Source organism: Polyodon spathula, chromosome 9 (genome assembly GCF_017654505.1).
Source record: "Polyodon spathula isolate WHYD16114869_AA chromosome 9, ASM1765450v1, whole genome shotgun sequence".
Taxonomy (NCBI): domain Eukaryota; kingdom Metazoa; phylum Chordata; class Actinopteri; order Acipenseriformes; family Polyodontidae; genus Polyodon; species Polyodon spathula.
In genome coordinates, this window is record NC_054542.1 from 19,504,688 (window position 1) to 19,522,841 (window position 18,154).

The 18,154-nt window shown below is 41.8% G+C and overlaps 1 protein-coding gene across 1 annotated transcript in view; it reads right to left on the reverse strand.

The window, feature by feature from the left end:
• The window catches only part of LOC121321054 (mitogen-activated protein kinase kinase kinase kinase 4-like), a gene marked incomplete at its 3' end in the record, with an annotated part of 99,112 nt that extends 81,713 nt beyond the window's left edge, over nt 1–17,399 (reverse strand). The window contains exons 1-3 of the mRNA XM_041259965.1: nt 17,289–17,399; nt 16,922–17,198; nt 16,340–16,405 (exon numbers count right to left, since the gene is read on the reverse strand). Coding sequence (XP_041115899.1) covers nt 16,340–16,405; nt 16,922–16,978 — 123 coding nt within the window. The remainder of the gene's footprint in view (nt 1–16,339; nt 16,406–16,921; nt 17,199–17,288) is intronic.
• Between the last annotated feature and the right edge of the window lie 755 nt (nt 17,400–18,154).

Genomic DNA, 18,154 nt, shown 5'->3' on the forward strand with positions numbered 1-18,154 from the left:
TTACATTTATACCATGAATACCATCTGTTTATAAACACGACTGTTAAACTATTCTACTGTTTACTCGTTATTATTATCATTATTATTCTCTAGTCCCTAACCATTATAAGTAAAAGACAGAACATCAGCATTACAGCTTTTCTTGGCTAGAACAAAACCCTTGTTCAAGGCTCCCGAGTGGCACATATGGTAAAGGTGTTCCACGTGGAGTGCAGGATGCACCCTATAGCCTGGACGTCGTCGGTTGGAGTCCAACCTATTCCACTGCCGACCATGGCCGGGAGTTCCCAGGGGGTGGCGCACAATTGGCCGAGCACCGCGGGGGGGGGGGGGGCTTAGGTCAGCCAGGGTGTCCTCAGCTCACCACGCACCAGCGCCCCCTGTATACTGGCCGGACGCCTGCAGGCTTGCCCATAAGCTGCCCAGAGCTGCGTTGTCCTTCGACGCTGTAACTCTGGGTTGGCTGCACGGTGGGCCTTCAGAGCGGAAAGAAGCAGTCGGCTGACGGCACACACATCAGAGGACAGCGTGTGTTCATCTTCACCGCTCCAGAGTCAGTACAGGGGTAGTAGCGGTGAGCTGAGCCTAAATACAATTGGGCATTCCAAATTGGGAGAAAAACGGGGTAAAATTAAATTAGCGACTACTAAATAAAAAATTGTGTGTGTGTGTAGTTCCATATGTAGCTACTGCAACTTAATTAAGGGAAGTGCCCTAACCTAAATACAGCAATACTATTAAATGCACTTTACTCAACAACATGCACGATACTTAATAAAACTACTGCTCTATCGCCAGTAGAATAACATTAACAGTAATAATCAATAACAGGCAATTAAATGGTGAAGATACAAATTGTTACACTTTAAAATTCTAAGCTTACCAGTGTCATTAATCAACAAAACAAAATTTACACCGAGCACAGAAAAGAATCCTAAGTTTGCTGTTTACGTTTCCTTTCATTCAATTTATGTTTAGCACTTCCCATGTGTGCTATAATGGTCTGCCTACCAGTGTAATCTACAGCCTTGCTGCATGAAGTACAACACAGCACATTACCATCGACGTGAAATTCGTCTTTGCCAAACTCGTTGATCCAGTGACTGTTACTGTTTTCGGCATCTTGAACAGCTTTGGATATTGACTGAAGTAAACTGACGCCTCATTCAATACTGAACTTGAATACTGGAAGCCGATTTTGTTTGACAGGTATGTTTACATAAAATTAAAGCAAAGTTGCCTGTGTTAATGTTTGTATATGGTACATGTACTGATTTGGTTATTACCAAAACAAACACAAAAAGCCTTGTATTTTTTCGCCCCTCCTCAAACATAAAACAAAAAAATCTCCAACATCATACAAAATCCACATTTTTCCATGTTATCACAGAAAATCAAATTGGTCATATGATACGAAAAGGCAGCCTAAGGTCTGCTTTGAGTTTATATATAGCTAAAGGCCAGCCCTGATCCCGGATTGCAGGGCATGGGTCACATCAAAACGGTCAAGGCCGGCCCTGTACTGCCTTTTCGTTTTTGGAGAATTCACATATGACAAAAGGCAGCCATGAGCCACCTTAAAATCCCAAGTGTGAATGGGGACATGGAGAGAGACAAGATAGTTTATATCCAGGGGTGTACATAACTTATTGGGTTCTCACATGAGTACCAGCAAAAATGGATTGGTACGCACCAAAATTACATATCATCATCCAAGTCGCTGCCCGGCTCCACCTCCTCCAGTTCAAACTATTGGGATGTCAAGGATCACGGTTGCAAATTTGGAGCTAGATTCTAGCGTCAGGGTATCTCATATTGAATTCTGGCACCACTAGACATGCTAATTTCTTGTTATATATATATTTTTCTTTTTATTCATAAGCAACAACAGATGATAGTTTCTCATTGGGTGTGGACTACTCAGATGGCCCACCCACACAGGAGCGAGGATTCGTGTCGTTGTAAGGGGGCTTTAGGGTGGTATTTAATAATTTAGCACCAGTAGGCTCTCTGGTACTAAACTTTTAAAACCGTTTATCACCAAATTACAACACAATTTGCACCAGTTGATGCTGGGTTCAGGATCAAAGGTTTCAGTGGTCATCTTACACATATGAATAAATATAAGGGCAGAAAGGCGTGAGACAGATTAAAATGTTGAGTTGTGAAATCCCCCGCTCACAAGCTGCACTGCTTAATGACGGTGTCAGAGATAACAACAATAGTTTATGATTGTTTAACTAGGAGTCTGGATTGCTGATTATACAATCAACAAATCATCACGCATTCTTTGTTTATTTCAATATTTTTATAGAATGACATAACTGAGGGGCGGATGAAGAGATACAATATAAATAGACATATAACATAATTCAGGAGGTTAGGCAGTTATGGGTCACAGCCAGATAATATGCTTGACCTTGCAAGCATGAGCACCCTCACGGCCTATATAAAAAACACTTTCCTGTTAAATGTACTGACAGTATGCTTTGCGTCTTAAACAATATGGAAGTCCTCTTTTTTTGTTGTTTTGTTATGAGTTTTGCATGCATACCAGTTACGTGAATCCCTGTTTATATCAGTAGTCCAGCATAAAATAATCTTCTAAAAGTAAACAGGGCAGAAGAGTCAATACAGGAAAAACAAAGCACCTCAATCTGATTTATTTTATGTCGAAGGATTTACTGTTTTTTTTTTTTTTGTTAGTTTTTTAATAAAATTTGTTTAAAGCTTGTAAAAGTCTCAAGGAGAATTCTTCCTTTCTGGGGTCTTCCCTCACTAGGTTGCACACCAACCCCCCCCCCCCCCCCCAAACACCATTTTTATTTGGATGTCCAGTTTTGAGGAGCACTGGCTAGTCAGGTCTGCTACAGGCAAGCACCTTGAGAGCTTACCCCATCCATATGCTCTACAAAGAGCTCTCCTATACTGTCCCAAATATCACCTGTCCCATGTGCAATGTGTGCTGTTTTTAATAGGAACAGCCACCAAACTTTCTTCACTTGTATCCAGTGCCAGATTTCAGACTGAAATAACCCACTGCACCACTACATAACTCTGCAAGGTTCTCTAGATCAGGTCAAACATAGTTCACAGTAAGTATGCTAAAATTAGAGTTTTAAAAGGACATATATAAAACATGCCTGAATCAATATGCTTAAGTCATAATATAAACCAGCTGTAAAGCAAAGCAAAAACTGCAAGTCAGCCCATACCAAGTACCCTTTTCACTTTCCTGAACTAGAAAAAAACACACAGTAGAAGTTTGGAACAGGGTAAACAAATAACGGTTTTATCTTTACTCAAATTGACTTCTGTTTAATCCACAGAATCATCTTGCTTCCTTTCGGCCTATATCTTCTGTGTTTTGAATGGCAAAAACAAGTAAATATCTATTATTCGTGTTATTATATTTTAAGATAACATTTTCTGCTTAACCTGCAGCAGAGACATTAGCCAATGACCTGCAATTTATCTTCTTCATCTATTTGCCCATGAAAACCAGACATTTGCGACTTGATTGTTTCTCACAAGCTAGCAACACTGATTTATAAATTCTAAAAATCCTACATTGTCAGATAAACTGTTAATAAACCAGAAGAACCTTTAACAAAATGTTACGAAATTATTAATTTTATTTAGGCGATTCAATTCTTTTTTTCTCCACGTTCTTTTTGTCGCTCTCTCACAATTAGCTTCACAAATCCTTATGGCTTAGTAAATTCACCCTCAAGAACAACACTTTTAACAGTACTGTTATGAAAAGGCATGTGTATGTGTGTAGGTAAACACAGTTAAAATGATTAGTACTGTATTAAGTATTAAAGTATTAAAAGTTGAATACTAAATCTTACATGAGCTGTTCCCAACCTTTCTGGACATGCGTGCCATGTAAATAATAATTACAGAAATATGCACATCTTCCATGTGCGTTTAACATCCGTCTGCTGTTTTCTGCTATAACATCAGCAACAGTTTATTATTGTTCAGGATGGTAACTTCACGTTACAGTGCCACGGATCTGTGTAGTCAGAGGATAACTGGTCATTTTATCTTAAGGCAGAAATGCACCACGTTTTAGTAGGTCAGAACTCTCCAACTGCAGCTGGCTGATAAAACACTATCCACATCAGCAAAGTAGACAGATTCAATTAAAGTGGTTTTCACAGCTATTTTGTTTGCTGCATTGACTCTCCAGAGTTACATTATAACACTTCACAATCTAATCCCACCTCCACCCCCACCTTCACTTGCAAAAATCCTGAAGAAATGCATATGAATCTATAGCTGGAGGATGGCAACTAATAGCCTTGCCTTTCTACAGTAAGCATGACATGCATCCCAGTTCCCAGTGGTGTCAAACACTAGCATGTTAGATTCAGTTTCCACACAGGAGATATGGAGATACTTAGATAAGCTCTTTTGGCCTAGATGCAAACATCATGTGACTACCCTTGCAACCAACACAGTTTTCTATCATTACGTACTCACAGATCTACTATAATACAGTAGAATCACTGCAAGATCCTGTAAATAGAGGGCCAGTGATCTTATCCAACATGTGATCCTAACAGGGAGAAATCATTATCTAGTAGCTAATAAATAACTAATGTGAAAGGAAGTCAACAAAACAAATTCTGCACTGTTAAGTAGATATGTCACTGTGTACCGTAGTTTGGTTGCGATTAAACCTACAACCGAGCGTGTTGTATTTGTTTAGCCAAACATTTAAGTAATCGGCACAGACAAGTTATTGGCACTCTACACTTTAAGAATTGACTAAAACATGTTAAAAGGGTACATAAGGACTTTTTATTCTGTTGTGTTACATGTTCCCATGTGTTGCTACAACTGTTTACATAAGGTGTGTGTATTGTTTATTTTATTTTTTTTACCACTTTAAAAATACTTTTAAAATTGCATTCCCTGCCTCAAGGTGGCTTCTCATGTACCTGCATGGACCTCTCCAAACTACATTTCCCATCATCCTCCTGCTCACATACGTAACTGATGGATTTACCAGTGAGCTGGAAGCTGCTGGGAAATGTAGTTCTGTGAGGTCCATGCGTGTACGTTCATGGGAAGCCATCTTGAGGCAAGGAATGCAATGGAAAAGTTTTAAACAGTGGTCAAAATGTAAAGAAAAATTAAACATGAACCTTACAAAAACTCTTGTAGCAACACATTGGGAACATGTACCACAATAAAATAAAGCTGTCCTTATGTACCCTTTAAATACAAGCATTTAGTGAACAGTAGCCACTAGTTAAATATTAGCAACCTAAATAGACCATTTCTGGTAGTTTAACAACCCAAACTGCAGATTCGGATATGTCGTGGTCCCGGAGTTGGCTTCCCATTTTTCTGTCTAACTGTGTACGCCTTAGCTGCAATATACATAGGCACTTACAATTAGGTTGTTTCATTTCGTACTGCACATCAAACAAAAATATACAACACAATTAAAAACGATAGACTGCGGATTCAACCCCAGTTCCCTGAGAAAGAAAATAACCATCAAGGTAAGGAATATTGCCGTCAGGCAGTAGGATTGGCTGAGCTTTATAGCAAAGCTGCCGATAGGCCTCTGCGCGAGCTGACGTATAAGCCCGCCTCCCTGGGAGCTTACTATACGCCGCGCGAGGAGACTCTTCCTCTTTTGCTCTTCAGGCAGTGAAGGTTTCCGGAGCGACCTCGCGGCTTGATGGTTATTTTCTCTTTCAGGGAACCTATCTTTCCCTTTTAAGTCGAAAATAACCATCAAGGTATGGGAACAGTGTACCCAAGCAGTCACGAGGGAGGATTCTCAGCAGTAGGACAGACTTACGTCATAACGCAACTGCGTAGGCAATACATCTAGGCATATGTGGAGCTGCGCCTCAGCGTCTATGCTCGCAATGACACCTGTCCTAAAGTGGAATAGTCAACACCATATTGGCATCCTGAGGTGCCATACAGTGTAGTACAGATGCTCCAAATAGTGGAGCAGAGAAATCCAGTACGTTTAATCGGTAAAACCTCATAAAAGTATGCGGTGTAGCCCAACTGGCTGCCGCGCAAATGTCAGACACCAGGACCCATCTAAAGAGGGCCCAGGATGTCGCCATACCCCTAGTGGAATGCGCCTTCAACTGCCCTGGTGGGGGAAGTCCTGCAGATCCATAAGCTAAATTTAATAGCATCCACTATCCAATGGGAAAGGCGTTGTTTAGACAACGGCTGACCCAAGGTCTTAGAACCATGGCATATGAACAATTGTTCCGTTTGCCTCACAGTCGTTGTACAGTCAAATATAATGCTTCAATGCCCGCACGGGGCAGAGCATGTGTAACTGTTCTTCCTCTGGGGAAGAAAAAGGAGGAGGATGGAACGCCATCAACTCAACTGGTTGGTTCATATGAAAACGGGGATATGACCTTTGGTAAAAAGGCTGGATTTGGGTGCATGGAGACCTTAGAACCGTCTCCTGCGAAACGAGTACATGACTGATGCATTGACAGTGCATGCAACTCGCAGACGCATTTGGCTGATACCACTGACAGCAAAAACACAGTTCTAATAGACATGAGCTTCATATCCAGTGTGGAGAGGCTCGAATGGTGCCTTGGCAAGGGCTTCTAGCACTACATCAAGGCTGCACGACGGTAAACTGGTCGTTCTTGGAGGTCACAAACGTCTTGCGCCCTTGAGGAACTGCGATGCCAGAAAATGGCAACCTGGTGATAACTCGTCAATGCGTACATGGCAAGCTGATATGGCGGCAAAATACGCTAAGCGTAGAGGGAGATTTCCCTTCATCCAACAGTTTCTGTAGAAACTGTAATATCACTTCCATAGGACAAGATATTGGGTCATGGCCACCCGCCAGACACCAATCTTGGAAAAATTGCCACTTGTACGTATACTGCGACCTAGTAGAGGGCGCTCTAGCGCTCCGAATGGTCGAAATCACCAATGTCGAGACCCCTAAGGCTGACAGGCGCTCCCATTCAGGGGCCAAGCCCATAGCTGCATGAGCTTGGGGTTCGGGTGCCAAAGCAGTCCTTCGGCCTGGGACAACAGGTCTGCTCGCAGAGGAAGCTCCCGCGGTTGACCATGCAGCTACTGCACCAAGCTCAGAAACCATATCCTCCGAGGACACAGAGGAGTGACCAGGATCACTGTCGCTTGCTCTACCCCGACCTTCTCTAAGAAGACGGGGAGCATCGTAATCGATGGAAACGCATATAGGAGCCCTGGCGGCCATTCGTGGGCCAGTGCATCGACTCCTAAGTGGCTGTCGGGGTCCTTCACCGAGAACCACAGGGGGCAGTGCGTGGTCTCTCACGAAGCGAAGAGACCTACTCGCGCTATGCCGAACCATTCCCAGACGTGCTCTACCACCTGAGGGTAGAGACGCCATTCCCCTGCAAGAGGGCCTCCTCTGGATAGGAGATCCGCTGCATAATTGACTCTGCCTGGTAGGTGAACCGCGCGCAGAGAGATCAAACGCGGGTGTGCCCATAGCAACAGCCGTGCTATCATCCGGTGAAGGAGAGGGGACCGTAGGCTGCCCTGGTGGTTGATATACGCCACAACCATGGTGTTGTCTGACTGCACCAACACATGCTTGTTTAGAAGCACTGGCAAGAAATACCAAAGGGCGAGCTCCACTGTTCTGAGTTCCAGATCATTGATGTGGGCTGACCTCCAGGGTCCTTACCACACTCCGCAGGTCCCTGAGCCGTTCCAGACCTAGGTTGGAAGCGTTGGTCGTGACAACCTCCCTTCGGAAGATGGGACCAAAGTGCAAGCCCTGGCGGACGATCGGCGGAACTTTCCACCAGCGCAGTGCCTTCCAGCAGGTTCGGAATACCGTCAACCTGCGGTGTTTGTCTCTCCATGGATGCAATGCGAAGGCATTGAACCAGGCCTGTAGAGGTCTCTGGTGTAAAAAGCCCAAAGTAAGGGCTTGCGAGGCGGCAACCATCAACCCCAGCATGCGCTGACACAGCTCCATGCTGACTGTTTCTCTCAACCCGAATAGGGAGAGACACCGTTCCAGGGAGGCAACTCTGTGTCGACAGGATCGCTTCCATGGAAACTGAGTCCAGATGCAGACCTCTGTTGGCTTGGCACGAGGCGGCTCTTTTCTGAATTGATCTTCAGACCTAGCCGCTGAAGATGGTCTGTAACCATCACTGTGTGCTGTGCCAACTGCTCCTTTGACTGCGCACAGACGAGCCAGTCGTCCAGATAGTTCAGCAGTCGGACGCCTTAAGCCCGCAAGGGTGATAGAATAGCGTCCATACATTTCGAAAAGGTTCAAGGAGCTAGTGACAGGCCGAATGGAAGGACACAAAAACTCGTACACCCTGCTCCAAAATGTGAAACGTAGATACTTCCTGTGACCCGGGCAGATGGGAACGTGAAAGTACGCACCCGTCAGGTCCACGGTGGTGAACCAGATACCATGTCAGACAGACTGGATGACGTGCCTGTGCGTAAGCATCCTGAATGATAACACATACAGGTATTTGTTCAGTACTCACAGATCTAAAATAGGGCGGAGCCCGCCATCCTTCTTGGGCACCAGGAATATTTGGAATAGAATCCCTGGTAGAACAGAGCAGGGTCTATTTGGTGAATGGCATGCTTCCTCAGCAATGCCTGTATTTCCACATTCAGAGCTGCAGACCAAGTCCTTTACTGCAGTTACAACCACACCCCGGAAGAGGGGAGGTTTTAACCGGAATTGAAGGGTGTACCCGGTGGAAATAGTTTTGCGCACCCAGATGTCGTTGGTGCATTGTTGCCAGAACTGCAGCTGTGCTACAGCGTATGGGTGGGTCAACAGCTGCCTGAAGATTTCAGGGCTGTTCGGCCACGCGCACTCGCGAGAGGGCTGGCCAGAGCCACTATGGCGTGGCCTGCCACCTCCTCTAGGACGCCACCCTCCGCGCTGCAGTCCCGCAAATGGAGGCTGGCCGCGCGCTGCTGTAGCTGAAGGAGGTGTCTTAGCACCCTGTGGCTGCGGTAGGTCCTGCAGTGGTGTTCTACGCCACTGATGCTCCTGTTGGCGCTTGGGCTGGAAGGGCTTATGCGGCCACATCTTCGCCATCTGCAGAGATGCCTCCCGGGCTTTAGCAGAGCGCTGCAACATTTCCTCAACCACTGGGCCAAACGTGTGCCCCGGTGTAATGAGAGCATCTAATAATGGTGCCTTGTCAGGCTCTTGAACTGTCGCCTTATGGCGACTACCAGAGATGCAATACCGCTGCCCTTAACCAGGAGTTGAGCGATCAATGCCAATTCCATCCACAGAAACGATAGGTGCTCCAGGAGATCTTTCACCAGTGACGCCTGGTAGACTGAAAGGAGGCTGGCCACGTTGGACAACTTAACTGCTTCTGCAGCCGCTGAATAGCCTCTCTTTAAATGAACCTCCGTGGTCCTGCATTGTCTGTTAGGACATGCAGGGTCTTTAGGTAGGCCCGAAAGCGTCCGCGTTTTAACCAGGGCTGCAAAGGCAGCATCAACTGGTGGGACGGACGCCAGTCCAACCTCACTCGCTCCCTGCATGGCAAACGCGGAAGCCTTCCACGAAGTTGCCGGTGAAGAGGCTGGGGCTCCCCAGGTGGATTGTACCTCCTTGGTAAAATCAGGAACAGCTGAAAGCGTCCTGGGCTGTGGAGACCGTACAGCCGGCGACTCGAACAGTGACCGCCGAGGCAATTCCACGGCTGGCCACGAAAGCCCCAGGTGGTGAGTTGCTCGCTCCACCAGTGACCACAAGGGATCACTGGTGTCCAGCACCTCCGCCTCAGTGTCTTGCTCCGAGTGCTAGGAGGTTAGTTCAGCTTCCACGCTGTCCTCCTCAAGGAGAGGCTCCCCTTCTGAAGCATTCCTAGATACTGCATCTGCGTCCCACACCTCTTGGGGTTGTTGGACGATTGGGGCGGCCAGAGGCTGTGGTGGAAACGCCTGCTGATTGGTAGTTGGCCCGACCTGTGCATCAGTGGCCCGCGGCACCATGTTAGTCAATGACATGAGCAGCGATTGTTGACCCATCATTACGTCCATAAACTGGCCTGTTTGTTTTTTTTATGAGTCTCTCGCTATACCGCGGCCCTCGATACATAGCGGATTTATTTTGGACACAGACACCCTGAGTTAGAGTGGGTGGTGTATTTTCTCAAATCTAAATCACGAAAAGCAAACATTTCTCCAGTTGAACTTAACTACACATTTCTAATTATCTGTCTAGTCACACTGTCGGCAAGGTTCCCCACAAAAAGTTAATAAAACATTATAAATATTACTGTCTTACCTTAAGATGTCTTACAGCAACTGGATTAGAGAAAAAAAAAAAAAAAGCTCCAAACACAAGAATAACTATAAGTCCAACGTAACAAAGTCTGTGCTCTCTCCAGAGCTTATTTTATTCAGAAATATTATGGCATTCACATTCTCCGGTTTCAGAGAAGAATGGAGTTTGTTCACAAGCATCCCTGCTTTGCTGAACACACGCTCGCTCGGGACCGATGTTGCAGGGATACTTAACCTGCTCTTTGCCAAGGCTGCTAGGTTGGGAAAGCGTGTCTGGTTATTTTTCCACCAAATCAATAACTGGCCATTTTAATTCAAGACGTTCAAACATAATAAACTTTGTTCCACCATGTTTGGACGTCCTGTATTAACTTGGGTAGTGCTTTTTGTGTGTTCAACATTTCTGTTTGTTTCCTATTTAAAAAGAGCTTGCTGCTGCCACTAGCGTATGGACTTGTCGTACATCCTCCAAGCTTTTCCGAATGCAGACATTTATATTGTGCCCTGCACAGCCCACAATTGCCACGCTACCAAAAAGTAACAGCACACTCGCCTGCAGAAAGCAAAGACATTGATCTGCACACATTGGCCGCGTTGTCATGAACACAAGCTATTACTTTTGTAGCCATTTCAAACTGTGTTGATCTGATTGATCGCTTCTGCTAAATTCACAGCTGTGTGTCTCTCGTGACTTTTTGTGTCACAATACTTGATTTTGCTTTTGTAATGGCAGATGACTGTTAATAACACTTCATGTCATGCTTGTCCATACACTGGTAGTGATGGACATTGAATTGCACTCCTGACTTAAATCCTGTCAAGGCACGTTCGTGGTCCAGAGTAATGAATTTGGAGATTGTATTTCGACAGGGCATTTCATAGCCCGGAGCAAGATTTGCAATCAGATTTTTAAAGGCAGCTCCCTCTACTATACTAACAGGTCTGATATCTTGTGTGACAACATTCACTATCAGGCCTGTTATTTCTTTTGCTCTGACACTTTTTGGATCAACTTTCTTTCCAAAATAAGCTGTCACTGAAGGGGTTGCTTCCTTTTGTTTTTTACTTGTGTTACCGCTGTCGTGTTTTCTGTCGGGTGCTGTCTTACTAAATGGATCCCTCAGGTTGGTGGTATTGGCACAGATGCTCATTAAAACTCCACAAACAGCTCATTTCACCTTTAAATTTGTTCTTTTGTAAAAAAAAATAAATAAATAAAAAAAACACACACAAACTTTTAAAACGTCATTAAACAGCATTGTTTAAAATTAAATCGACACTTTAACTAGCAAAATCTGATCCTGAAATGCAGCCTACCTCTAGTCTCTTCTAAGTTTTTGGTTTTTGTCACACTTACTCTGAAAACATACGTGCTGCGTAGTGGGAGGGGAGTTTTTTATTTTTTATATTATTATTTAAAGGAACCAAAGGCAAGGAATAAGAATGTAGACTAACATTTTGCCAGTCCCAATAAAAAAGCGGTCCTATTAATGCGTTTTTTCAACCAGATGGTTATTCCAAAGATTTGATCCATCGATGCATTGTCCCAGCCCTATAAAAGCAAAAGGAGGACACACAAAATACTAAAGCAGGGGTGCCAGTATTTGTCATGAATGGAGACTTTAAATTAAACAAGTTTTTTTTTTTTTTTTTAAAAAAGAAGTTAATTACTAGAAATTGTGTACTTTGCTTTCATTAAAAAAAGTGGCTAAAGTTAACTAAATGTTGGTCTTTAAATCTTACCTTGAATTATGGTATAGTATAGGGTGCCAATACTTTGTCTGCAACTGTATATTAGTAACTAATTACAATATCAAATATTTAAAGACAGCAAACACATCCTTTGATTGAAAAACATCCTTTGACTGAGTGTGCAGTGCAAAGACTAAGTGCACTTTCACATCTAGTTCTTTTACCCGTTGATGTGGTTTGAGATGCATTTCAATTCACTTGGCGTTATATATGTGAAACCTCTGACAACCATGTAAATCGAACCAGGATGCGCATCCACCCAAGATCACTTGAAATGGTGGTCTCAGTTTGCTTGGAAGTGGACTCTCCACATTTGCCACTTTGCTCCGTTTCAACTTTTTGCAATGTGAAACAAAAACTTATTCCAGTTCGCTTGGAAACAACCCGCTCCAAACAGCAAAGCAAAATCGTGGACGAGAGGTACAGCAAGCACCAAGAAGTGTCTCGCCACTGTCACACACAGGGCATGTCAAAAAAACACACACACACACACACACACACACAATACAATGACACACCAGTCAAGAACACCATAATGCCACGTGTAAACAGTACTTCACAAAAAACATGACTGCATGAATACCAGTCTGAGACTTACTATTGCAGCACACTCAGTCTTTAAACATAAATCGCAAAAATATAACAAGGCAAAAGAAAAGTTATAGGAAAAATATGAATACTTAGCCAGCACATGTATTGCATCTTATTATAATTGAGCCATTCACTCAAGGAAAACATTGTGCCAAGACAAAGCAGTACCGCATTAGTGTTGCATTTGCTCAGCTCCATCTGAGTTTAGTAACCCAGCTATGCTGTATCTGTCCTCACCACATTGTCACACGTACAATATTCACAACAAGCTATTAGTTATTTTCACTAAACACCAGATGTCACTGCCACATTTCTTCCAAAACAGTGTTTTTCCAACAAATGTGACACTATTTTGGCATGTTCCATTTTTCAGCAATTTGATGTGATGGCGTAAGCACCAAAAACCAAAAGAGCACGGCCCATACAGTGATCTCCACGCTGGGCATAATAGAAAATGGTCGTTCCCCCCCACCCCCAAGAGAGAACTTCCGCTCTAGTAATCAGCAAGAGTCTCGAGTGCGTTTGGAAAAGTGCAACATGAAACCAACAGAACTCTAGTCTGGATGAAGCTGCAAGTGAACCAAACAAACATTTGAATGCACTTTAAGGGCCATTTTATACTTAGTTCATTTATGAAGATCCGATTTAGAATTCACTTGCAAACGAACTAAAATGCTGCAATTTTGCTTTAATTGGTTTCACGCCACAAGAATTCAAACAAACTGCATTTTTCCTCCAAGCGAGTTCAAGTTCGCCTTCTCGGCTGTAATTGCACCAGAATGTGTTTGTTTTCACACTGCAGTTTAAGTGATGATCGTCTGGATTCGTGCACATGACCAAAGTGATTTTCCAGTTAATACCCAGTCGGATGTTCATTACTAAACATGCAGGGTTCCGCCCATGCAAGGCTTGTGATATTAGTACTATATACAGGACGTACAATTTGTTTATTCAACATTTGCTGGTAGAATGGCAGTATTGTAGAGATACACCGACGTTTTGGTGCTGCATTATGTGCAAGGAGGAGACTATTTCAAAAGGCGACAAATGAGGAGGAACACTTTCTTTTTTCAATTTTTGTCAGCTTTTGCATTGCCGGTGGCATTATTCCGACATCGGTGTGTTGTAAGCAGTCCCTATCAACCCCTGTTTATCAGCCTTTCTTGTTTCAATAATTGTATTGTAATGACACAAACGCAAACAAAATGTGTCAAGGCAAAAAGACCAATAATGCAAGAGACTAAGCTATTTATATATGTAATGTAAAAATAATAATTATTATATACAGTGCCCTGGCAGAATAAAATGAGAACTGGAAACAATGTTATTCTCCGATGTATTTAATGTATTAAAAATGGTACTTCTTTTTTTTCAAAATTTCTTGAACACTCACTCATTCATGCCAGCGAGTTCTGTAAAGATTACAGGTAAATTATCCGAGTTAAGAAAGGGGGTGCCAATACTTCAAACACATCATTGCCAAATAAGTATAGTTCATGAATATGCGACTGTATATATAAAAGACTGTACACATATATACATTATGCCTACTTTCTTTTAATAACTTAGTAGCTTAAATGTCAGTTCGGTTTCTGTTGCATTGTGAATTCTAATGAGATTGCTTTCACACTGGCCGACTGAGGGGGGAAAACGCATTACAGTTCTCCCTCAATCGAGCCAAGACCACCCTTTCAAGCGAATCCAAGTCTTCTTTAGGGCGCACTCTAATGTGAAAATATTTGACGTTTCACACCTGCATAAAAAGAACCGAACTTAGTTGTTAACTGAACGAACTCTAGTGCGAATTATCCTCTCCAAACAAATAAAGTGTGGAAGGCTCCTAAACGAAACTCAAGTTCGCTTGAATTTTTCTGGTGTGAAACTAACCGAACTTGTTTGTTTGCAAGTGAACTATGATTCAAATCACTTGCAAGTGAACTAGGTGTGAAAGTGCCCTCAGCCTAGTTCATTTCATTTGAAACAAACAATGTGCTTTGCTGTTCACACTTATCTGCGAGCAAAAGGCCCGAGTTTTATGAGCTAAAGTTTGGTATTTTTTTTGTCCTTTTCCTATTTTTTTCAGGGCCGAGTTTGTTTGTGTTCACAACTCAGTTTGCAAGTGCACTCGGTCAATTTAGATATCGCATGTGAGCCAGGTGTTTACAGTACCCTGCAAGGAATCTTGGTATCTTGAAAGATGGCAGCTGTTATTTACATATTTTATATATTGTTGTGGAAGAAAGCATGGGAAATGGGGGAGCTAATTTCATTAAGTGAGAAAATAGTGCAGTATTCAGTTACGCAACACTGCACTATTCTCCTACTGTAGGCATTAAACAAAGTTATTTGAGAAAAGGCTGAATATTTTACTATTGCTAGTTTTGTCCAGTTCAGCTTTGACTTTGGTTCCTCGCACGGTCCAAGTTTTTTTGCTCTACCTGTTTCCTCAGAATAATCTGACACTTCAAGTCAGGGTACCAAGTCTAGAAGTTCACAGAGGTTTTACCAAGTAAATCAAACTGTTTGCCAAAACAGACCAACGCCTCCTTTTCATGTGGACAGTACATTTCCTTTCCCATGCAGACTTTCTTGTTCACACCAAACGTACTGAACTGTACCGAGTGCAGACCAAACCCTTTAAAAACAGACCCAGTGTGAACACAGCCTCAGATGATCTTTCCTTGTTCTTAGCCATGCCTCCTTCACAATATAACTTTCCTAGCACTTTAGGACTTGATTAAAAACTGGCAACAGTTACAATGTTTGTTTTTTTTAGCTAGACAAAGATCGGAAACTTAAATAGAAAGAAATCCACATATATAGTCACTCACCCCCAAACGTAACCCCTGTTCAAAGCAGCAGGGTATATACTACCCTGTCTAATCACAACTTGATTTGTAACCCTCAAAAGGTATCATGTAGTGAATTCATCACCTGTCCTCCCTTAGCCCCTTCTCATGCTAATAAGAGGCAAAGAAATCAATAACATTTCATCTGGCTTGCATACAGTAAAACAAGCTAAAGTGTGTTAATGTTGACCTTTCAGTGACCAACGTTAATGTGTTTTTGTACTATGTACATTCAAGAGCATTAAATAATAAAATTTACAATGCAAAATCTGTGCAGAACAGTCTATAATCCACAATCCTTTCTTCATTTCCACAAGCATTCTTTACCGAGAATAACAGGATGTGATGTACTACCGCAACTGTACTTTAGGGGGCTCATTCGGTATTTTGCAAACAGGGTGTTTTCTAGCTAGGGTGAGGGCTTCCATTTAGCCTTGCCTTTCAACTGTTACGTTGATGTACCCAACAGTTTGAACCGAGCAGCCCAACTAAATTGTTATGTTGCCAGACTTTACAACATAAACGTCAACTGAGAATCCAGGTTATTTTTGGTTTTACTTGTTTGGGCAACACTGCTTTTGTTATTTGTATAATCCCTTGCTACAATTTGACAGTTACAGTACAAAAATAAAATACACAAATAAGCAAAATAATGTATTGGATCTGCATCTGCACAATGTTGAAAAACACACATGGTTCACGAGACTTCCTAGGACAGAATCGTGTACAACACGACGTGGAAATGTGGTTTTCATGTTCTAAATTATTAATACTGTAAACAACCAGTCCAATTTAAAAAATGATTTAAAAAAAAAAAAAAAAAAAAAACAATCACAAACCTTGTATACTTGTCCATAGGTGCCATTTCCAACTACTTCCACCAGCTCAAAAATTCCGGCAGGATCCTACAAAAAATGTTATTAATTCATTTTAAAACTACTTTCTCCCAAATTTTATTGGGTGGCTAATAAATACAGCTGTTGCGCCCTATTTTCCCCCCCATACACATGCCAATACATGCAAACAAAGGAAATCCCAACTCTAACACCCACCCTAGCGTTGAGATTGTGGGTGGGTATCGCATATATAAAGTAATATATATAATATATATATATATATATATATATATATAATCTATAGAGATATATATGGTGTGTATATACATATATGTGTTCCACATGTATTTACATTATATATATATATATATATATATATATATATATATATATATATATATATATATATATATATATACATACACATACACACATTTTCAAAACCAACGACAAAACTATCATGTTAATAAACCGAGCTACTGTATCTTTTTAACGCACCAGTCCATGTGGCTAACAACTCTCGTATTCCACAATCCAAATCCTTTTCCAATTGAAATACGTTGTCCTTGTCTACCTAGCACTCACCCGCAGAGAAGAAAGGTCTATGTCCACCAGACTTTTAGCTGGAGAGTCGTTCGCCATCTTTTAAATAATAAATACAAATTGCAATGTCTATCCTTCTTCCTTCACACGGATTGTATCGCTGCAATACTGTATCTCTTCATTGGTGACGCTTTTTTAAGGTTTCACGCGGATTTTTCTTTGTGTTTCTTGCCGTTTTCAGAAGCACGGCTACACCATGTTGAGGTGGCAGCTGGCAGCTCCCAATCTCTTCCTTCCTTCTCCTCCTCGTTCACTCAGTCTGTGAGAGGGGGACACACAAACACAGGAAGCCGGTTAGTTGAATCACACAGAGACAAAAAGGCTGGGGCTGGGCTAGATAAAGACTCACAGATTTTAATGAGGAAATATGGTGAGGAAAGCGAAAAGAGCTCCCCCTTTTCTCCACCAACACAAAAATAAGCTGAAACGCGCCTCGAAACCGCACTGTGAGTAACCCTCCTGGTCTCCGACAGACAAATATATCAATATTCATGAGGGGTGTGGTAGGGAACAAAGGTCACATTGGTGAGTTTCCAGTTTTATCCCAAAACAAACGATACATGATCTAAAATTTAAAGCTATATAATCTGTAGCTATATAGCCTTCAGAAATATATATATCGGAAGTCTTTACAAATTAATTTTGAATGTCGATAACTGGCCATTTATGTTTTTTTATAATATATGGATATATATAGATATATTATGATTATATATATATAGATGGAGAGATAATGAAATATGAATATATATATATATCTATATATATTAAAATAATAATACTATAATATAATCATAATATAATGAATATTATATAACCGTACCTTTCTTATTAATATTAATAATAATAATAATAATAATAATAATAATAATAATGTTGGCCGTATAATATTAATTATTATTTAATAAATAATATACATACAACTGTATTCCTAAACTGTAAATTATTATTATTGTTGTTGTTTTAATAAGTACAGGAGCAGCCACTGTAAAACACATGATACGTGTTTAAATCCGTTATCCCCAATAAACGACTTTGTTATATTTATAAATAAATAAATAAATAAATAAACATGCGTTTTAATCCTTTTGAAATGTTCCAACGTTTCCGTCACTGTGGGGAACACGAGTTATTTTAGGTTTATGAATGATGAGCAGCATTTACATTTTCATTCAGTGGGTAGATCTGGGGCTTCTAAATAACAAACGCTCCTCT